Genomic DNA, 23,628 nt, shown 5'->3' on the forward strand with positions numbered 1-23,628 from the left:
AAGAAACAGAAATTAGTATATTGTATGAATGTAGTGCCCAACGCTGCACTGCATTAGAGCGCCCCCTCTGGTTTCAGTTCTTCTGTGCAGGAATCTACAGGAAGATAATATTAAGCCAGGTCAAAACACTTAGGAAGGTGTTGTCACTGGCAGGATATCGCCAGGGGAAATAAAGGGGGAAAAAAGATAACATCTAAGGAATGCTAAGCTGCACCAGCACAGTTATATTAATTTGAATATTTATTTATTTATGTAATGCTACTAAAATTGTCCATGCTTGCCTGAGATTAATCGCTAGCACGTGGGGAGCAATGGAGTTAGGCATGTGGTGGTTATTATACACTGGTGGTCTATGGGAAGAATGTCCCTTACATTGGTGATCAGTGTGAAAAATCCTCCTTACATTGGTGGTCAGTGGGAAGAATGCTCCTTACATTGGTGATCAATGGGAAGAATGCTCCTTACATTGGTGGTCAGTGGAAAGAATGCTCCTGCATTGGTGGTCAGTTGGAGAATGCTCCTTACATTAGAAGTCAATAGAAAGAATGCTACGTACAGTGGGTCTCAATGAGAAGAATTCCCATTACATTGGAAGTCATGAGAAGAGTGTCCCTTACTTTGGTGCTCAGTGGGAAGGATGTCCCTTACTTTGGTGCTCAGTGGGGAGGATGTCCCTTACTTTGGTGCTTAGTGGGAATAATGTCCCTTACATTGGTGGTCAGAGGGAAGAATTCCCCTTACATTGGTGGTCAATGAGAAGAATGCCCCTTATATTGGTGGTCAGTGGGAAGAATTCTCCTTACATTGTTGGTTAGAGCATTGAATGCTACCTACAATAGGTACCAATGGAAAGAATGCCCTTTACATTGGTGTTCAGTGGGAAGACTGCCCCTTACATTGGTTGTCAATGGAAAGAATGCCCCTCTTCAGTGGGAAGAATAGCTCTTACACTGGTGGTTAGTGAGAAGGTTCCTTACATTGGAGGTCATTGGGAAGAATGCCCAGTACGTTGGAGGTGTCAGCAGCCTCAAGGTCTAAGCACCAGGCAGAGCTTTTATGTGGGAAGGTTGTAGCATCTATACACCTGTTTTCCTAAGAATTCTCCTTACATTGGTGGTCAATAGGAATAATGCTCCTTACATTGGTGGTCAGTGGGAAGAATGTTCCTTACATCGGTGGGCATTGGGAAGAATGCTCCTTACACTTTTGGTCAGTGGGAAGAATGCTCCTTACATTGGTGGTCAGTGGGAAGAATTCTCCTTGCATTGGTGGTCAGTGGGAGAATGTCCCTTACATTAGAAGTCAGTGGAAAGAATGCTACATACAGTGGGACTCAATGAGAAGAATTCCCTTTACATTGGAAGTCACGAGAAGAATGGCCCTTGCTTTGGTGCTCAGTGGGAAGAATGTCCCTTACTTTGGTGCTCAGTGGGAAGATTGTCCCTTACATTGGTGGTCAGAGGGAAGAATTCCCCGTACATTCGTGGTCAGCGAGAAGAATGCCCCTTATACTGGTGGTCAGTGGGAAGAATTCTCCTTACATCGTTGGTCAGAGCATTGAATGCTACCTACAATAGGTACCAATGGAAAGAATGCCCTTTTACATTGGTTGTCAATGGAAAGAATGACCCTCTTCAGTGGGAAGAATAGCTCTTACACTGGTGGTTAGTGAGAAGGTTCCATACATTGGAGGTCATTGGGAAGAATGCCCGGTACGTTGGAGGTGTCAGCAGCCTCAAGGTCTAAGCACCGGGCGGAGCTTTTATGTGGGAAGGTTGTAGCACCTATACACCTGTTTTCCTAAGAATTCTCCTTAAATTGGTGGTTAGTGGAAATAATGATCCTTACATTGGAGGTCATTGGGAATAATGGCCCTTACATTGGTGGTCAGTGAGAAGAATGTTCCTTACATTGGTGGTCAGTGGGAAGAATGTCCCTTACATTAATGGTCAATGGGAAGAATGTCCCGTACATTGGGGGTAGGTGAGAAGAAAGTCCCTTATATTGAGGGTCAGTGAGAAGAAAGTCCCTTATATTGAGGGTCAGTGAGAAGAATGTCCCTTACATTGGTGGTCATTGGGAAGAACGTCCCTTATATTGGTGGTCAGGGGGAAGAATGTTCCTTACATTGGTGGTCAATAGGAAGAATGCTCCTTACATTGGTGGTCAATGGGAAGAATGTCCCTTACATTAATGGTCAATGGGAAGAATGTCCCGTACATTGGGGGTAGGTGAGAAGAAAGTCCCTTATATTGAGGGTCAGTGAGAAGAATGTCCCTTACATTGGTGGTCAGTGGGAAGAAGGAGGAGGACACACCCAAAGAGCTCTCTCTGAGAACCAGCCCTTTTCAAGCCTGGGCCTTGCTTGCTAGCTTGGCCCAGGAACAATGCCTGATCCTGGGGGAGGCCCTGGGAGGGATCCCCCTGATGACACGGGGCCTAGTGAGGAGGAGGTGGAGGACCTGTCTGTGGGTCCAGGCCCTGGTGAGAATGCGGATGTCTTCAGCCAGAAGATTATCAATCGTTTTAGGGCGATTGGGAGAGCGGAAGAAAAACTTAAAGTTTTGAAGGCTGAACACAAATCCTTCAAAACCAAGTATTTCCAGGCCTGGAGTAAAAATCGCACAGCCATGAAGCCTGAGTTACAGGAATTGGAAGAAAAGGTAAAGGAACAAACTTTATTATTGGAAAGGCTGAAAGATAGAAGTGGAGCATTTAAAGAAAAATTTGACAATGAGAGGCGATTTACCAGCCAAGCATCAGCAAGTTCTGTGGATCAGCAGCCTCAGTTAATGGATGACCAGGCTCCATCTGCCTCTGCACCTCTCCCCACATGCCAGAACTGGGAATCACCAGTGGCAACCAGCCAGGGGGTTGAGAGTGGACATGGATCCCTGACATTCATCCAGCAGATGGAGTCACCCCTGAAAGCAGACAAGTTTGTATTTTCTGATGATCCATCAGAAATCCCTGAGGATGGGCAGAGGAGATTCAAGTCAGCAAAGCCAGTAATGGTGGAGAAATCCCAGTACACCATGCTGCCATCCAACATGTCTGCCCCATCTGCTGTAGTGGATGGTGTCCCAGGTGAGAAAGAGCTCTGCATACAGCTACCTATTGGAGTTACCGCTGTGGAGAAACCGACAGACATGCAAGCCCCGGACCATCAGACGAATGTGGATGGACCTGCATTAAACACCCCAGGCATGGATTTTGCTGGTCTGGCTGAGACCAGTAGTCCCACGGCAAGCAAAATGGCTGCCAGCTCCAAAGAGCCTGCTTCATGTTCACCTGAGCCTCCCAGTCTTCCAGTGCTGATTGCTGATGGGGGAGGGGATCAACATAGTTCTGGAAGTGGAATGGAAGTAGCAATGGAAATATCCTGCAATGCTTTACCTGCTGCTGTGTTAAAACAGAATGCTATTTCCACAGCTGAAAACCCTGTCCTAGTGGAAGAGAAGATGACAGCTGGAGTTTTTACCAGTGCAGCAGCAGCTATGGATTCTGCTGTGAAGACAACAGCAATAATAAGTATCCCAGCAAGTATAAAAAATGACAATGTTAAAGCAATGAATGTGGTGGGTGGTGGTGAAGGGGTTAGTAATGCTGGGAAAAATAAAAATTACATTTCTCCTCCTGCTCAGCAGAGGAAAGATTCGATTGCACAGATCAATCCCGAATCTGTGCAATCGTTATCTGCTAAGTGTGTGTCAGATAATTTAAAAAAAACTGATGGATTTTCTGCTGGGAGGAATGTTGGAAGCTATGCTTCAGCTTTGGGGAGTCACACCAGGGTGGGTGGTGGGAATTCTGTTATTAGTCAAAATTCAGGGAGGTTTGGTGGGTATAGGAGGAGGAATGTGGTACAGTTGAGGTGGGTGGGGGATGGAACTCCGCCAGTAAGGGGGAGGGTGGCTGAGTTGATTTTGGAAATGGGGTTTAAAGCTTGTGATATTTTTGCTTTAATTTGCCCGGTGGGGAGTTATGAATTTGATTTGTCGTTTGTAAAACCTGAAAGTTTGGATCTCTTCTGGGAGAGATTTAGGAGGTGCAAGGGCCTTCAGCAGTGGAGTGGTTTGGTGCCAAAAGTGATTTCAAGGCAGCCTCTGATAAAATCAGTGACCATTTTGGTGCGTAACGAATCCATACCAGAGGCTGATTTATTAGTATGGCTACGCCGATATGGCGAGGTCCTCACTCCACTGCGGAAGGTCCTTGATGAGCATGGGATATGGACAGGGGCCTGGACAGTGTCGCTAAAATTGGGGGTGCTGGGCGATGTAGTTCAGCACCTTCCCTGCTCAGCCTTTCTGGGTAGGGATAGGCTGACCATTTTCTACCAAGGTCAGCCTAAGGTATGTAATAAATGTGGTGATAAAGGCCACTTTGCATCGTCCTGCACCCACAAGAAGTGCTCACTGTGCCAGGATTTAGGCCATTTGGCCAGAGAATGCACCCAGATTCGGTGCAATTTGTGCCAGCAGCTGGGTCATCCATATAGCCAGTGCCCAGAGGCACTGCATAACTTGCCAGGATTGGAGACTGAGCTGCAGAGGCTTGATAAAGAAGATGAAGCAGCTGAAGTTAGAGAGGAAATTGTTGTTGCCCCTCCTGTGTCTGTTGTGTCAGATTCTGTTTCCCCTAGTGATGTGGTCCCTGAGTCTGTGTCTGTTGTGTCAGATTCTGTTTCCCCTAGTGATGTGGTCCCTGAGTCTGTCCCTCCTGTTGTTCCTACATCTACTGTGCGTAGATCCTCCAGACTAGCGGAAGCTGCTGGGGGGGCGGGTATAGTGGATCTTCCCCCTCGGCCTACTCCACCTCCAGTCCCTGTCTCTCGACACCGCAAACGCGGCCAAGAGGGTGCAGGGGTGCTGGATGGTGGTGGGGTCGATGGGGTTGAGGGAGGGGTGTCCATGTCCCATGTCTCACCCTCTGTTGTGGAGGATTCGGATGATGAGGGGTGGGAGAGGACAAAGAGGAAGAAAAAGAAGAAGAGGAAGACCAGTAAAGCGGTCACTTCTTCCTTACAGTTAGAGCCAGGAGGGGTTCCTCTTGGCAACACATTTTCGGTTTTATCAGGGGAGGAGTTAGTATCCGATTTATCTACTTTATCATCTATGGATGAGGGGGAGTCACATAGTGTAAAGAGAGCTGTTTCGGGTGATGAGAGTGTGGTGGAGGTTAAGAAACGACTACCCCAATCATCCTGATGGCAGTGCCCGCTCTGATAAAGGTGGCGACCATTAATGTCGCCAGCGTGAAATCTGCAAGAGCTCGTGATATTGCCTTATTTTTGCTCAGTGAGTTTGATGCTGAGATTTTATTTTTGCAAGAGACCTGGCTCAATACTTTGGCCGATGTCCATCTAGCAAAAAGGGAGTGGAGATGCGGTCCCTCCTTTTGGTCTCTTGCGGCTGAGCCTTGCAGCGGAGTTGCGGTTCTTTTTAAAACCGATATGGTAACGTGCCGGCGGATAATTGAGGTAGAAATGGGGAGATGCATGGTCTTAGACGTCTCTGTTAGGGGGCAGGACCTGCGCCTCATCAATATCTATGGACCGCAGTCAAAATGGGACAGGAAATGCCTCTTCACAAAGATCAAGCCCTTCCTTTTTACATCCCAGCAGGTTGTCTTTGGAGGTGACTTTAACACCATAATTAGGCCTGAAGACAGGAGGGTCTCCATAGACAGGCTGGGTTATGATAGCGTTTTTCTTAGAGATATGGTTAGACAAGCAGGCCTGGTAGATGTGCACATTAAGCACTGCCCTGGCAGCACGGGATTTACGTTTCAGAGAGGGAATAGTCAGAGTAGGATAGATAGGTTTTTTTTAAAGGAGAACTCTGCTTTCTCGGCTCCTGAGTTGAGGGCGGTGGAGTTCTCTGACCACTGTATGCTGTCTGTGACTCTGAATGCCTCGGACACTCCACCCAGGGGAAGGGGTACCTGGAAACTGAATTCGGCTCTCCTGGAAGATGTAGAGGTAAGACAATCCTTTGAGGATTTTTTTCAGGCACAGGTTTCTATTCTGGACTTTTGCAGCAGTAAGTCAGAGTGGTGGGAGCTTGTGAAACAAAGGGCGATTGGACTTTTCAAGGCCATAAGTAAGAAGAAGCAGCTTGGTATGTATATTGCCTACCAGCATTTGCGGAGGAAGCTTGATCGTCTTGTCTCGTATGGAGGAGATCCAGGGGAGATCTCGGAGGTAAAGCTTCTTCTTAGGAAGTGTCAATACGACCGGCATGCCTCCTTGGTTCTGGAGAGAGATTATGGGAAATATCACTCGCCTGATCCTTACCAGAACTGTAAGCAAGGCATAGCAGTTAAGACGGTCATAGGTCTGAGGGATAGTACGGGTTCCCTGGTGAAGTCCAGATCAGGGATCCTGGAGATCTTCAGGTCATATTACGCAGACCTTCTGGGAAGAAAGGACCTTAGTCGGGACAGGATGGAAAGCTTTCTGGATTCTACTCCAGGATTGGGAAATGATACATTGCCTTTGATGGATTTGACAGAACCAATTTCAGCGGATGAGGTAGTTCGTGCTATAGAGAAGCTGGCTACCAAAAAGTCGCCTGGGCCAGATGGGTTGACAGCTGAATTTTACAAGTGTTTTAAGTCCATTCTGGCTCCCTTTTTAACGGAGGTTTATAACAGCTGTTTAGATGAGGGTTCTCTCCCTCCCTCCATGAGGCAATCCGCTGTGATTCTTCTGTCAAAAGGTAAAGACCCCTCAATAATTGAGAACTGGCGCCCCATCAGTCTTCTCAATGTTGATAGAAAGATCTTGGCGAAGATTCTTTTTTGGCGCTTGTCGTCAGTAGCAGGCGATTTGTTGTCCAATCATCAGCACTGCTCGGTCCAGGGCAGAAGTACCTTTTCAGCAATTTTAGCTGTCCGGGAGGCTTTGGAGCGATGCAGGGCTGCTGGATGGAGAAAGTACTTGCTGGCATTGGATCAGGCGAAGGCTTTTGATCGAGTCAATCATGAGTACCTGTATTTGCTACTTGGTAGATACGGCCTGCAGGGAAGGTTTATTGATTGGCTGAAAACATTATATAAAGGGGCTGAGAGCTTCCCACTTGTTAATGGTTGGGTTGGACGGCCTTTTGAGGTTGGCTCTGGGGTGCGCCAGGGGTGTCCTTTGAGCCCCCTGCTATATGTATTCGCAATCGATCCCTTCATAAGAAGGTTAGAGAGTGGATCGTTGTGTGGGGTGCCTTTGGGCATTGCTGGTGTGCCGCCTTTGAAGGTCGTGGCCTATGCCGATGATGTGTCTGTTATTATCTCTGGGATGGAGGAGGCGCAGGAGGTGGTCTCTGTGATAGAGCAGTACACTGAGGCTTCTGGCTCTAAAATCAATCATGAAAAGAGTGAAGTTTTCTGGATGGGTGAGGAGGGTGAAAGCTTCGAACTTCCGGATGCCTTCCCAGAGCCCCAGCAGGAAATTAAAGTGTTGGGCATCAAATTTGGTCCTGGTGACTATGGTCATCGAAATTGGGAAAGCAGGTTGTTGAATGCCAATGCCAAGGTGGCAAGCTGGAAGAAATGGAAACTTTCCTTGAGGGAAAGGGTTGACTTGATTAAAACTTACCTGATCCCAATCTTTTTATATGTCAGCTTTGTCTGTATCTTGCCGGAATCTCTCTATGCAAGGGTGTACAGCTGCTTTTTCCAACTGTTATGGGGAAATAGGCTGAACCTGATCAAACGCAATGTAACTTACCTGTCCAGGCGGGAGGGTGGTCTAGGAATGGTCAACCCTATAGTTTTCTTTTCTCTGCTTTTTTTAAAGTATAATCTTGGTAATATGTTAGCAGAGACCCCGCCGGGATGGGTGGGTATTTTTCAATCTTGGTTTAGGCCTTTTCTGCGATGCTGGGAAGATGGCGGGCCAGTGAAAAGTCTGAGAGTCCGACATGGCAAGCTTCCGGCTTATGTTGCCCCGTGTCTGAAAATACTTAGGCAGTGGCAGGTGACAGTGGGGGATATCAAGTCCCTCCCCAGAAAGCTTCTGGAGAAGAGGATTTTGGGCTCTGCTTTCAGTGTGTCGCTGACCTTAAGGGATTGCCCAGGCCCCGTAATGAGGGAGGGGTTGCGTTTAATTAACTTAGGAAGAATCCCTTTGAAGTTTAGGGATCAAGCCTGGCTCGCTTTCCATGGAAGGCTCTATGTGAGAGGGAACCTGAAGCATCGCCCTGTGGATGATCGGGATTGTCCTAGAGCGGAGTGTGTTGGTAAAGTGGAGTCTATGGACCACTTTTTGCTCCAGTGTCCCTTTAACATAGAGGTGTATAAAAGGGTGGGGAGGGCTCTAGGCATCCCCTTTCTCTATCGCATGAGTTATGCGGAGTGGGTGTACGGGGCATTCCCGACTCTCTGGGATTTTGATTTGGATACACTTTTTCTAGTTAGTATAGTTGTCCGTTACTTCACGTGGAATGCACGGTGCCAGATTACCCTGCGGAAGAAAGTCCTCCCTGTCGAGGTGGTGGTGTACGATATTCTGGGTGAGGTTGGGAAGATTCGGGGTCTTGAGAAGGGCAGGGAGCCTCGAGCGGTCTGGATAAGGGCGTGGAGGAATATCAGACCTGCTTTTGGTGAACTGTCCATCTCTGGGTGAAAAGCTTTTTTCCTATGCTATTTCTTTCACGCCCTTAGCTTTTGTTAGTTAATATCTTCATTTTTGAAGAAGGGCTGCATGCATAATGGGAGTGGTTTTTGTTTCTTGACCTCGCAGGTTTGATGTCTGGTGTGGTGGTGTGAGTCTTATTAAGATTATTTTTCCCGGTAATGATGTGTTTCATGATGTGAGTTTTGTTTTTGCTGTAAAGCCAGTCTTTATTTGAGAGCAGAACTTGCTATGTATTTTTTTTCCCTTTTCATGTAAATATGTATATATTTATTTATGTATATTGATTTTATGATTATTGATTGCAAGACTTTTAATAAACAAAAATTGGGAAGAATGTCCCTTATATTGGTGGTCAGTGGGAAGAATGTCTCTTATAGTGGTGTCTTTCGGAAGAATGCTACTTACATTGGTGGTCAGCAGAAAGAACTTAACCCTTACCGTGGTGTTCGAAATGTCACCCTTACAGAAAGCTAAGAAGATCACGGGTGTCTTGCTGCTGGCTCTGCTATGTGGTGTTTGCCCCAGAACTTAACCCTTACCGTGGTGTTCCGAATGTCACCCTTACAGAAAGCTAAGAAGATCACGGGTGTCTTGCTGCTGGCTCTGCTATGTGGTGTTTGCCCCAGAACTTAACCCTTACCGTGGTGTTTGAACGGCCCCCCCGACAGAGAGCTAAGAAGATCACGGGTGTCTTGCTGCTGGCTCTGCTACGTGGTGTTGGCCCCAGAACTATCCGTGGAGGTCAATCAGCGACAGCTCAAGAAAGCCCTATCAAACTTCTGGAGAAACCTTAGTTCCATAAAACCCTGGTTGAGAAGGGCTACTCTAATACTTTAATATTCTTCTATATGGATTGAGTTTAGCAAGAACAAAAGCAAATTTCAGCCACGCTCTCAAGATCATTATATCATGTATTCCAGTTTTGTGAAGAACACTCAAAGCTGATACCTCCGTCAGCCTTCAGTTCAGGCAGATGTGAAAGTGCAGAGTTGAGAAAAGCAGTATAAACACAGGACTAGCTCCAGGAGTCTAAAGCCCCGTACACACGCACCGATTGTTGGCCGACCGATCGGCCGTCTTTTGTCCAGTGTTGTTGTGTTGGTTGAAATGTGCTCTAGACTGCACACAAATTTTGTCGGCCAACAACAACCAACTTCAGAAGTGATGTCATGTGCTGGTTTACTTTCCGTGTGTTTTTTATTCTCTGAGCATGCCCAGTCTTGCTCATCAGATTTTTGTCTGCCGAAATCTGTACTGACTGACGGAAAATCGGCCGTTATGTTGACGGCCAACAAAAATTTTATAGCCTGCACACCAGATTTTTTTCAGCCGAAAAGTCGGAGTCGGTTGTCGAAAGCATCATACTAACAAGCGGAAAATCGGCCGATCGGACGTTGGCCGAAAATTCACGGCCAACTATCGATGCGCGTGTACGAGGCTTAAGAAGCCTCATGGATTTGATTTAACATAACCTCTTGTTTTCTGTGTAAAATATTTGTAATACAATAAAAATTGATTTAAAAAAAATCCAAGAGCCATGGAATCTCACCTCTTTAAATCCCCCATAATAGCTTAGCATGCAATGACAAATTTTCTTTTGAGTAACGACCTTTGCAATCACACGGTACCCATTTATCCACAAAATAATATTGTTAATATTTATTTCGGGGCACTCCGGTACAATTTTAACCATCACCTTGGTCACCAGTACCTGTGGAGGAGTTGTTTTCTTTTATCTAAAAACTCGTAGCGGGGGAGAAAGTCAGGTAATCTGATGAATTAAATGCAAAGCTCCCCCGCCCCTTCCACCAGTACACAGATGTTCCTTCACCTCTCCGGCATCGAAAGAAAATTGCAAGCGGCAACAAAAACCTCATTCAATAGGAAAATCGCGTTCCGAATACCCTTAGCTATTTCTTTTCTATGGACTCTTTATTTATAGAGTCATTATGCTGACAACTATTCCTCTCTATCATGAATATCTTTATATCTTTGTCATCTATCTATTGTTTTATAGACTTTTGTTTTTTGCTTGATATGGTGTATTCATGGGCAAAAGGCAACTTACGCTCATTAGGGAACGTCTTTGAGGCATATATGACGAGATTGAATCTGGGATCTTAAAAAGAAGTACAATAGCATTTATAGCAAATATTTTATCAAAAAAAATCTGCTGTAGGTACTCGTTCTGTAGATTGGCCATTCTTAACCAGGGTCCATGGGAAACCTAGGGTTCCCGGGTTCCTAAAGAAGTTTTTAGGGGTTCCCTTAAAGGCCATCAAAAATCTGGGAGGTGGTGCACACCGGCATCCTTATACAGCACAGGTCTCCAAACTTTCAAAACAAAGGTCCATTTTACTCTCCTTCAGACTTTAGGCCAAACTATGGCCAATGGGAATAGAAAATAGCTCAGGCTTTGTGGTCAGTGGAAGTAAAGAAAAATTACATAGCACCCGTGGTCAGTAGGAGGAGGAATAGTGTCCCATCACTGCTGTCAGTGGAAGGAATAGTGCCCCATCATTAGTGTCAGTAGAAGGAATAAGTCACCATCATTGGTGTCAGTGGATTGAATAGTGCCCAATGTTTCAGGAGTGCGTTTCGTGCAAAGTTCAAGAGTGCGTTGTACAGAGTGCAAGGTTCAGGAGTGCGTTGTACAGAATGCAAGGTTCAGGAGTGCGTTTTGTACAGGGTGCAAGGTTCAGGATTGTCTTATACAGGGTGCAAGGTTCAGGAATGCATTTTTCAGGGTGCAGGAATGCGTTTTACAGCGTGCAAGGTTCAGGATTGCAATGTACAGGGTGCAAGGTTTAGGAACGCGTTGTGCATAGTGCAAGGGTCCAGGATGTGTTGTACAGGGTGCAAGGTGCAGGATTGCATTGTACAGAGTGCAAGGTTCAGGAATGCGTTGTACAGAGTGCAAGGTTCAGGAATGCATTGTACAGGGTGCAAGGTTCAGGATTGTGTTGGACAGGGTGCAATGTTCAGGAATGTATTGTACAGAGTGCAAGGTTCGGGATTGTGTTGTACAGGGTAAAAGGTTCAGGAATGCGTTGTACAGGGTGCAAGGTTCAGGATTAGGTTGTACAGGATGCAAGGTTCAGAATTGCGTTGTACAGAGTGCAAGGTTAGGATTGCATTGTACGCAGTGCAAGGTTTGGGATTGCGTTGTACAGGGTGCAAGGTTTTGGGATTGCATTGTACAGAGTGCAAGGTTCAGGAATGCGTTGCACAGAGTGCAAGGTTCAGGAATGCGTTGTACAGAGTGCAAGGTTCAGGAAGGCTTTGTACAGAGTGCAAGGTTCAGGATTGCATTGTACAGGCTGCAAAGTTCAGGATTGTGTTGTACAGGGTGCAAGGTTAAGTATTGCTTTGTACAGAGTGCAAGGTAAGGATTGTTTTGTACAGGGTGCAATGTTCAGGATTGCGTTGTACATACAGAGTGCAAGGTTCAGGAAAGTGTTGTACAGAGTGCAAGGTTTAGGAATGCATTGTACAGGGTGCAAGGTTAAGTATTGCGTTGTACAGAGTGCAAGGTAAGGATTGTGTTGTACAGGGTGCAATGTTCAGGATTGCGTTGTACATACAGAGGGCAAGGTTCAGGAATGTGTTGTACAGAGTGTAAGGTTCAGGATTGCGTTGTACAGGGTACAAGGTTTAGGAACGCGTTGTACAGGGTGCAAGGTTCAGTATTGTGTTGTACAGAGTGCAAGGTTCAGGATTGCGTTGTACAGGGTGCAAGGTTCAGGATTGCGTTGTACAGGGTGCAAGGTTAAGGATTGCGTTGTACAGAGTGCAATGTTCAGGATTGCGTTGTACATACAGAGGGCAAGGTTCAGGAATGTGTTGTACAGAGTGTAAGGTTCAGGATTGCGTTGTACAGGGTACAAGGTTTAGGAACGCGTTGTACAGGGTGCAAGGTTCAGTATTGTCTTATACAGGGTGCAAGGTTCATGAATGTTTTTTTCAGGGTGCAGGAATGCGTTTTACAGCGTGCAAGGTTCAGAAATGCATTTCAAGGGGTGCAAGGTTCAGGATTGCAATGTACAGGGTGCAAGGTTTAGGAACGCGTTGTGCATAGTGTAAGGGTCCAGGATGTGTTGTACAGGGTGCAAGGTGCAGGATTGCATTGTACAGAGTGCAAGGTTCAGGAATGTGTTGTACAGAGTGCAAGGTTCAGGAATGCATTGTAAAGGGTGCATGGTTCAGGGATGCGTTGTACATTGTGCAAGGTTCAGGATTGCAATCTAAAGGGTGCAAGGTTTAGGAATGCATTGTACATAGTGCAAGGGTCCAGGATGTGTTGTGTAGGGTGCAAGGTTCAGGATTGCGTTGTACAGAGTGCAAGGTTCAGGATTGTGTTGTACAGAGTGCAAGGTTCAGGAATGCGTTGTACAGGGTGCAAGGTTCAGGATTGTGTTGGACAGGGTGCAATGTTCAGGAATGTATTGTACAGAGTGCAAGGTTCGGGATTGTGTTGTACAGGGTAAAAGGTTCAGGAATGCGTTGTACAGGGTGCAAGGTTCAGGATTAAGTTGTACAGGATGCAAGGTTCAGAATTGCGTTGTACAGAGTGCAAGGTTAGGATTGCGTTGTACGCAGTGCAAGGTTTGGGATTGCGTTGTACAGGGTGCAAGGTTTTGGGATTGCGTTGTACTGTCGGGGTTATTGGGGGTTGATTAAAATAATAATAGGTAAAAAGAAAAATGATTTTAAAAGCCATGTATATTTCGTATTATGCATAAGAGATTCTGAACAGGATGGCGTCCATCTTGTTTTTAAGGTGAAACAAAGTTCATATATACTTGTTAAACAAAATGTCTCTCACAGGCTTACAAAGGGTCTATGGTTTCAACAGAGATCTTTGTATTTCTATGTAATCGTAAATAAGATCCCTTTTGACATCTCGATCAGATAAAACTTAGTCAGTCTGACGCTATGTTAAAGGGGGTGATATCTCAGTCTGTCTATAGGTATTTAACAATAGACAATGGCTCAGTGTTTTTCAGCATACATTTAAAGATGAACCATATAAGTTTTTATAGATACATTATCATTATCATATGTGAGAAGATATTAGCCATAATTATGTCATTATATTATGTAAGGCATATACATATATATTTAGGAATGTTATATCACATTTTGGGTTTATATTCTCAGTAATAATCTTACTTAGAATTCTTTTTCTAATAAGTGTAAGGACATATGTATCTCGTCACTAGTTACCTCATTTCAGAGAAGTCTAGTCTAAGTGCTCAAGGTGTTGTAAATCCTACAGGCCAGACATCTTAATTGACAGTGTAAGACATGGTCAAAGAAGTAATGGCTATTCACTAGCCAGAGGTCAGAGAGGTCATCAGATAAGGACATGGTGGTAAAAGTGTTAAATACAAAATCTAATGAACGGTACAATACTGCCCTCTGGAGACGAAATACCAGGTGCAGTCTTGAGATAATTTGAGATATTCCAATATAAAAATATTATATTGTGTTAAATAATATAATTATTGAAATGGCATTACTTGCCAAGATGAATAATGGAAATACAGGTGGACATTTATGTATGTACTGGTAGTCTGGACAAAGTTTTATGTTGTGTTATATGATTAATCTCACATATAGAGAAATCATCCTTATTTTATTATACCAAGTTTTGGGTTAATTATCAAAAGAGGTGTGTCTCTGACCTCATCAGTTTAGGTATAGAATATCCCGACCAATGGGATAATGTTTCATCCCTCTGGGTTTTACTTATGGTAATTTTTATAGCTCTTTGTTCTTACCATATAAAAGACCAACCCAGATATGAGACACGACACACTTTACACTACTGACAACACACCTCACACTTACATCACACACGCTAATACATTACTCGATAGACTCATTCAGACATACTCTATCTTGATCCACATCATTCATCTGAAACTTGAAGGGAATCCACCATCTTAAGAAAGGCATCCATCTTAGGACTCTGGTAACGATTTGAAGCTAGCGGCTATCTTAAGTGTGGTAATTATGCCTTGCTATGTTATTTGATTTTATTCAACAATTGTTTATTCTTTCCTTATATGTTTTATATTGCATATTTAAGGGTAATGAGATTACAATCCCAGTCGTATAAGCCATGGTAGATTTTTCTCTAAAAAGCTGATTTTTGTTTTTATATATTTTTATTAATATCAGATTGAGTGCATTATTTGCAATTTTAAGTCTTCCGTTTTGCATGGCTTATTCTCATTCCTTCTGCAGTGGAATGACTTTGGGCCCTGTGATTCGCAGACCATTGTAGTCTGTTTATATAGAACATTAATTTATGGCTTGTACTATACCTGGGAAGAAATGGTAATCTTGCTTTCGTTTTGCTTTCACTTTCACTTTGTTTTAGTTTCACTTTCATTATTGAGCTAAACATCACATTGCATTGATTATTTGAAGTTAGTATTTTTCTGTAGAGTTATTTTTGTGTCACATCTTGTTTGATCATATATTGTGTTTACATGTCTGGCGAATAAATATTTTTATATATATTCCACACTGTAGACTGTACTCACTAAGATTGGTATATGCTTTTAAAAAGAAATTAATCAATTAAAAAGAATTCTCGACATTGATTTATGGCAATAAGTGAAGACTCTCCTTTTTCACAGATCTTTGCTTATTAACCATGAATAAATACACTGCTATATTCAGAGCAGTATAAATATTCTGACATAAGTACGAGCGCAAGATATTTATTATTAAATATTCTTACAGTACAGGGTGCAAGGTTCAGGATTGCGTTGTACAGGGTGCAAGGTTCAGGATTGCATTGTACAGAGTGCAAGGTTCAGGAATGCGTTGCACAGAGTGCAAGGTTCAGGAATGCGTTGTACAGAGTGCAAGGTTCAGGAAGGCTTTGTACAGAGTGCAAGGTTCAGGATTGCATTGTACAGGCTGCAAAGTTCAGGATTGTGTTGTACAGGGTGCAAGGTTAAGTATTGCTTTGTACAGAGTGCAAGGTAAGGATTGTTTTGTACAGGGTGCAATGTTCAGGTTTGCGTTGTACATACAGAGTGCAAGGTTCAGGAAAGTGTTGTACAGAGTGCAAGGTTTAGGAATGCATTGTACAGGGTGCAAGGTTAAGTATTGCGTTGTACAGAGTGCAAGGTAAGGATTGTGTTGTACAGGGTGCAATGTTCAGGATTGCGTTGTACATACAGAGGGCAAGGTTCAGGAATGTGTTGTACAGAGTGTAAGGTTCAGGATTGCGTTGTACAGGGTGAAAGGTTCAGGATTGCGTTGTACAGGGTGCAAGGTTAGGATTGCGTTGTAAAGAGTGCAAGGTTAGGATTGCGTTGTACAGAGTGCAAGGTTAGGATTGCGTTGTACAGGGTACAAGGTTTAGGAACGCGTTGTACAGGGTGCAAGGTTCAGTATTGTGTTGTACAGAGTGCAAGGTTCAGGATTGCGTTGTACAGGGTGCAAGGTTCAGGATTGCGTTGTACAGGGTGCAAGGTTAAGGATTGAGTTGTACAGAGTGCAAGGTTCAGGATTGTGTTGTACAGGGTGCAAGGTTTAGGAATGCGTTGTACAGGGTGCAAGGTTTAGGAATGCGTTGTACAGGGTGCAAGGTTTAGGAATGTGTTGTACAGGGTGCAAGGTTCAGTTTTGAGTTGTACAGAGTGCAAGGTTCAGGAATACGTTGTACAAAGTGCAAGGTTCAGGACTGCGTTGTACAGAGTGCAAGGTTCAGGAGTTAGTTAAACTGCAAAGACACTAATTAATTAAACATAGCACACCTGTATTCTAAAATCTTGATTAGCAGCATACAGGAGCCAAGGGAAGAATGGCGACATCAGATGGATAACAAATGACTGCAGCCTAGCACTCATTCAGCAGTGGGAACATCCATCCAGCACAGCCAGGAATTGCTGGGCAAGCCGGCAGGCATAAGGCTTCAATGAGTGTAAGTAGCAAGTCGGGAAGGGCGGGACCAATATGCGGGGCTCTGCCCTTTTGTCATGTCCATAAACAAACAGACGGCATTTATACAATGGTTGGCGGGGAGGAAGGTGGCAGGGGGCGGGACCGACTACTGCATGTGCACTCACAGCTGTGTATCATCAACCTGAGTTATACACAGCTGTGGGTGCACATGCAGTGGCTGGTCCTGCCCCCTGCCACCTTCTTCCCCGCCCACCAATGTATAAATGCCACATATCCCGCATATCACCCCCGCCAATTCCCGACATCAGAGCTTCGATTTGACAGCTCCACTCACTCTCTCTCTCATTACGGCCGTACGCCCATGCCCCAGGCTTGCCCATCAATCCCTGGCTGTGCTGGATAGATGTTCGCACTGCTACATATCCTGCTCGGCTTTCAGCAATGGAGTAATGCAGGACAATGTCCCTGTACACCGGGACCGCGGGACAGTCCCGCCCAATCTGGGACTGTTGGGAGGCATGTGCAGATCATATTCCTGTAGGCACCTTTAGACCAGTTTTATGAGATCTTTCCTGATATTACAAATTTGCCACCTTGTACAGACTTTGTTGTGTTGTTGAATGACTTTTAGGTATTATTTTGTACTTTGATGATACATGGAAAGGAAAAGAATTAAGAAGTTAAAGGGAAGACGGCCTGCTGCTCTAGGTCTCAGTCACATATGAATATACCACATATCCAAGCCTAGTTGGACTGTCTACAACACTATAGACCAGTGATGGTGAACCTTGGCACCCCAGATGTTTTGGAACTACATTACCCATGATGCTCAACTACACTACAGAGTGCATGAGCATTATGGGAAATGTAGTTCCAAAACAGGTGCCAAGGTTCGCCATCACTGCTATAGACTAATAAGGCCATCAAATTCAACAATTTTCTTTAGACTGAAGACGTCTTTGAAGACTCTGTAATTGACGGCGAAACGCGTTGACGTACTTCCGGTTGCGGACCAGACGGAACGTCACTTCCGGTCAGGAACTTCCTGTGTGTGGAACGCACGCCGAGAGCGGCGTCACATGAGTTTTACTGATACATGCCTTAATACTATTTACGCTTGTAAGTATTCAATTGACTTCTTTGGAAAATAAGCTAGTATATACTTACTTCACCATGTACGGCCTTCTTTTCATTTAATGGTGGAAGCGGAAGCGGACCCATACATTATTGGAGGTCTCATTGGAGAAGTTTCCTAAAGATCCTGGGCTATTGGGCAATAACTTACAAAGGTCTTTTTACATTGACAATTTGGTGAGTGGGGAACCGAGAGGGGCACCTTATCACTTTGCAAGCACCTTTATTTATCTTGGCACTTTGGCACCTTACTTGGATCACAATACAAGGACTTTTTTTTGCACTTGATATTTATTGCTTATTGTTCACTTGGATCTATTTAATAATTTATAGCACTTTATTTGGATCATAACACAAGGACTTTTTATGCACTTCATATTTATTGTTTATTGTTCACTTGGATATATTTAATTTATTGCACTCAAGCACCTTATGTATACATAATTTGAGTTTTTGATTGTATGTTATACATATATTTTTCCACTTAATTATTAATATTGATGCTAGCGCTGCATAATTTTGTTTATAATTTTCTTTAGACTGAATCTATTACAGAAACTCTAAAACTTTTCATGTTTTTTTCCTCTAAAACGAAATCTCAAAATCCGTTTCCAAAGTAAAACTGCATAATTAGAGTTATTCTTAAGAAATAAAAGAACACCATCCATTACCTGCAGCATGAACTGGTCCACGATATGCAGTTCGGATAAAAGTCCCTTGTAGTTTTTATACATGTTGATATCTTTTGTTGAGGGGACATATCTGAAACACATTGAACAGATGTTGGATCAAACCTCTGTGTCTACACTGTGGAGATTCCCTCTAAAGCCTCGTACACACGCAACGAATATCCGCCGAACGGTCGTCCGTCTTTTGTCCAGAGTGTCGTCTGTTGGTTGGAATGTGCTCTAGACTGCACACGAATTTTCCCGCACTACAGAATTCTACTTCAGAAGTGATGTCATGTGTTGGATTGCTTTCTTTGTGTTCTTTCATCTCTGAGCATGTCTAGTCTTGCTCATAAGATTTTTCCCCATCGAAATCTGTACTAATCAGACGAAAATCGGACGTGTTTTGATGGTCGACAAAAATTATATAGCCTGCACACCAGGATTTTTTCGGCCGAAAAGTCGGAGTCGGTTGTCGGAAGCACCATACTAACAAGCCGAAAATCGGCAGATCGGTCGTCGGATGAAAAAATTCCCGGCCGAATTTCCACTCGTGTGTACGGGGCTTTACTTACCGGAGGTCACCAGGGTAGTAAATGATCTTACCTTTGCTAAAGCTGGGTATACTGTACATTAATAGAACTTTATTCACAAATTTTCGATGTAAGAACATTTGTTTATGTCTCTAATCATTAACCACTTTAACCACTTAAGCTACGGAAGATTTTACCCCCTTCCTGACCAGGGCCTATTTTGCGATTCGGCACTGTGTGACTTTAACAGACAATTGTGCGGTCGTGCGAAGCTGTACCCAAATGAAATTTACGTCCTTTTTTTCCCACAAACAGAGCTTTCTTTTGGTGGTATTTGATCACCTGTGCGATTTTTATTTTTCGCGCTATAAACAAAAAAATTGCGTAAATTTTGAAAAAATAACAATATTTTTCACATTTTTTTTATATGAAATTCCGCAAAAAAAAAAAGGAAAAATCAAAATTTTTTAACATTTTAGTCCAATTTGTTTTATGCTACATATTTTTGGTAAAAAAAAATTGCAATAAGTGTATTTTGATTGGTTTGCGCAAAAGTTATTGGGAAGGATTAAGGGAAAGATTTATGTTATTTTTATTGTTTTTTTTTTTTAACGAGTAATGGCGGCGATCTGCGATTATTTTTTTTGCGGGACTGCGACATTGCGGTGGACAGATCGGACCCCTGACTAACATTTTTGACATTTTTGGGGGTACCAGTAACATTACTACAGTAATCAGAGTTAAAAATATGCACTGTTACTGTAAAAATGACACTGGCAGGGAAGGGGTTAACTTTATTAGTGATCAAGGGGTTAAGTGTGTCCCTAGGGGCGTGATTCTAACTGTAAAGGGGCGTAGCTTGTGATGTAATCACAGAGACATACGATCCTACATAGCAGGATCGTATGATCTCTGCAGTTACATCAGGGAGAATGACAGGCGGCTTTGTTTACATCAGCCGCCTGCCTTTTTCCCTCTTCAGCGGGAGATTGCGAGTGACCGGCCTACATCGGAGCCGCCGGTCACTTGTGCGGGGACCTCAGTGAATGAGCGGGGGCGGGAGCGTGCCTCCGGCGGTGCGCGCTAGCCCCCTGCAGGCTCCTGGGCGAGCAACGTAGTACTACGTCACTTTGCCCAGGAGGGGCTGACTGCCGCAGTAAATATACTGTGAGCGGTCGGCAAGTGGTTAAGACCGGAAGGATTTGCCCCACTCCTGACCAGGCCCTTTTTTGCGATTCAGCACTGCGTTACTTTAATGGACAATTGCGCGGTCGTGCGACGCTGTACCCAAATAAAATTGATGTCCTTTTTTTCCCACAAACAGAGCTTTCTTTTGGTGGTATTTGATCACCTGTGCAGTTTTTATTTTTTGCGCTATAAACAAAAAAAGAGCGACAATTTTGAAACAATATTCTTCACATTCTGCTAAAAAAAAAAATTAAAAATCAAATTTTTTTTATCATTTTAGGCCAATTTGTTTTCTGCTACATATTTTTGGTAAAAAAAAAATCGCAATAAGCGTATTTTGATTGGTTTGCGCAAAAGTTATCGCGTCTACTATCTACGGGAAAGATTTATTATTATTCAGGATTTTTATAGTGCCAGCAGTTTATGCAGAGCTTTACAATATAAAAGGGAGACAATACAGTTACAATACAATAAAATGCAAGAGGATTAAGAGGGCCCTGCCCAGAAGAGTTTACAATCTAATGGGGTGGGGCAGGTGTTACAAGAGGTTGTAACAGTAGGGAATGAGCTGATGGAAGATTAGTAATAGGCTTCCCCGAAGAGATGAGTTTTCAGGGTTCGCCTGAAAGCAGCTAGAGTAGGAGATAGTCGTACAGGTTGAGGTAGAGAGTTCCAGAGGATGGGAGAGGCCCTGGAGATATCCTGGAGACGAGCATGGGAGGATGAGACAAGGGAGCTTGAGAGTAGGAGGTCTTGAGAGGAGCGGAGAGGGCGGTTTGGGTGATATTCGGAGACATGATTGGTAATGTAGCTCGGGGCAGAGTTGTGAATGGCTTTGTATGTTATGGTTGGTATTTTGAATTTAATTCACTGAGCAATCAGGAGCCAGTGTAGGGATTGGCCGAGAGGGGAGGCAGACGCTGAGCGGTTGGTAAGGTGGGCAAGCCTGGCAGCAGCATTCATGATAGACTGAAGAGGGGATAGCCTATGGAGTGGTAGTAAAAGTGGTAAAAGTGGTTTTTACTAGTAATGGCGGCAATATGCAATTTTTTTGCGGGACTGCGACATTGCGGCGGACAGATCGGACCCCTAACTGACATTTTTGACACTTTTGGGGGTACCAGTGACATTACTACAGTAATCAGTGCTAAAAATATGCACTGTTACTGTAATAATGACACTGGCAGGGAAGGGGTTAACATTATGGGTGATCAAGGGGTTAAATGTGAGCCTAGGGGAGTGATTCTAACTGTGGGGGGGGGGTGTGGCTTCTGAAATGACCATAGAGACCTGTGATCCTATATAGAAGGATCACAGGCACTCTGTGATCATTCCAGGGAGAAGAACGGTCAGCTGTGTTTACAACAGCCGACCGCTTTTCTCTCTCAGCGGGGAGCGATCGCGGGTGTCAGGCGGCAATCGGAGCCGCCTGCCCGCTGCATTGGCTTCCCCACTGACGAGCAGGGGTGGGAGCACGCCGCCGGGGGCGTGCGCTCGCCCCCTAGCCTCCTGAGAGCGACGGCCGTATATGTACGGCGATTCGCCTGGGAGCGGATGCCTGCCGCAGTATATCTGCGGCGGGCGGTCGTAAAGAGGTTAATGAGGTGAAATCGATGTTTGTTTTTGACTGCAAAGACAAGAAAATTGGAAGGAGCAGGATGGGAAATCTTCCTCGAATGTATGAATTTCTATGTGGTTTCTGTTTAGTAAGCGCTCATTTACACTTGCTTCAAAATGTGTTGTTTGAGACGCTTTTTCAAAACTCTGAATGGCAATCAGATCAATAAATAAAATGGTAAGCTGTCAGTCCATGTTGTGTTTGCTTTGCTTCACCTTAAAAATTATCCCCTATGTCGCATTCTTGGTGCTTCAAAGCAACTCCAAAGCCTCCACAGAAGTTTATGACAACGCCTTCTTACAGCACCTGCCGCTTTTGAAAGCCTTTTATTCAGAATTAACCGGTTCCGGACCGCCCACCGCATATATACTGCAGCAGGGTGGCCCTCCTGCGCGAACCGACGTAGGGCTACGTCGGTCGCGTGCTGGCAGCTAGGTGGCAAGCGCCCGCTCTGATTGCCGTCTGACACCCGCGATCACTGCCCCCTGAGAGAGAAGAATGGTCAGCTGTTGTAAACACAGCCGACCATTCTTCTCTCTGGAATGATCACAGAACGCCTGTGATCCTTCTATATAGGAACACAGGTCTCTATGATCATTCCATAACCCCGCCCCCTTACAGTTAGAATCACTCCCCTAGGCTCACATTTAACCCATTGATCACCCACAGCGTTAACCCCTTCCCTGCCAGTATCATTATTACAGTAACAGTGCATATTTTTAGCACTGATCACTGTAGTAATGTCACTGTCCCCCCCCCCCCCAAAAAAAAATGTCAAAAATGTCAGTTAGGGGTCTGATCTGTCCGCCGCAATGTCACAGTCCCGCTAAAAATCGCAGATCGCCGCCATTACTAATAAAAAAAAAAAAAAACAATAAAAATGACAAAAATCTTTCCCGTAGTTTGTAGACACAATAACTTTTGCACAAACCAATCAAAATACGCTTATTGCAATTTTATTTTTTTTACCAAAAATATGTAGCAGAAACCAAATTGGCCTAAAATGTTAAAAAATTTAGATTTTTAAATTTTTTTGGGGGGAATGTTATATAGCAGCACTTCGTCCTCCGCACCGTAAGGGTGATCCCGCAGCAAATCCGCCGCTGGGACCCCCCTTATCTTAAAGCCGTCCGCCCGCCTTTTAAAAAAATACTGGGGTTATGGCAGTTATTTCGCTTTCAACGACCGGCGTAAATAGTCGTTAGGCGGTCGGTAAGTGTTTAAAGAGTGAATAAAAGCCACTCCTGAAGAAGTCAACTTGTGACGCAACGCGTATAGGGGCGAAGCCTGCTTTCCTATGCCGTTTCACTGATCGTTGCCGTATTGTGAAGTTCATTGTGCTTATGCATGTAAGTGTATTTTATCTACTTCAATAAAATTATCCATACGGAGAGCACTAGATGTTGTCAATAAAATTATCCATACGGAGAGCACTAGATGTTGTCAATAAAATTATCCATACGGAGAGCACTAGATGTTGTCAATAAAATTATCCATATGGAGAGCACTAGATGTTGTCAATAAAATTATCCATACGGAGAGCACTAGATATTGTCAATAAAATTATCCATACGGAGAGCACTAGATATTGTCAATAAAATTATCCATACGGAGAGCATTAGATGTTGTCAATAAAATTATCCATACGGAGAGCACTAGATGTTGTCAATAAAATTATCCATACGGAGAGCACTAGATATTGTCAATAAAATTATCCATACGGAGAGCACTAGATGTTGTCAATAAAATTATCCATACGGAGAGCACTAGATGTTGTCAATAAAATTATCCATACGGAGAGCACTAGATATTGTCAATAAAATTATCCATACGGAGAGCACTAGATGTTGTCAATAAAATTATCCATACGGAGAGCACTAGATGTTGTCAATAAAATTATCCATACGGAGAGCACTAGATATT

At 44.0% G+C, this 23,628-nt stretch overlaps 1 protein-coding gene across 1 annotated transcript in view; it reads right to left on the reverse strand.

Moving 5' to 3' along the window:
* The window catches only part of LOC309566842 (uncharacterized protein), a 210,968-nt gene that overhangs the window by 66,036 nt on the left and 121,304 nt on the right, over positions 1-23,628 (reverse strand). The window contains exon 10 of the mRNA XM_082272164.1: positions 18,370-18,460. Coding sequence (XP_082128290.1) covers positions 18,370-18,460 — 91 coding nt within the window. The remainder of the gene's footprint in view (positions 1-18,369; positions 18,461-23,628) is intronic.

Source organism: Pelophylax lessonae (genome assembly GCF_965119305.1).
Source record: "Pelophylax lessonae genome assembly, chromosome: 11".
NCBI lineage: Eukaryota > Metazoa > Chordata > Amphibia > Anura > Ranidae > Pelophylax > Pelophylax lessonae.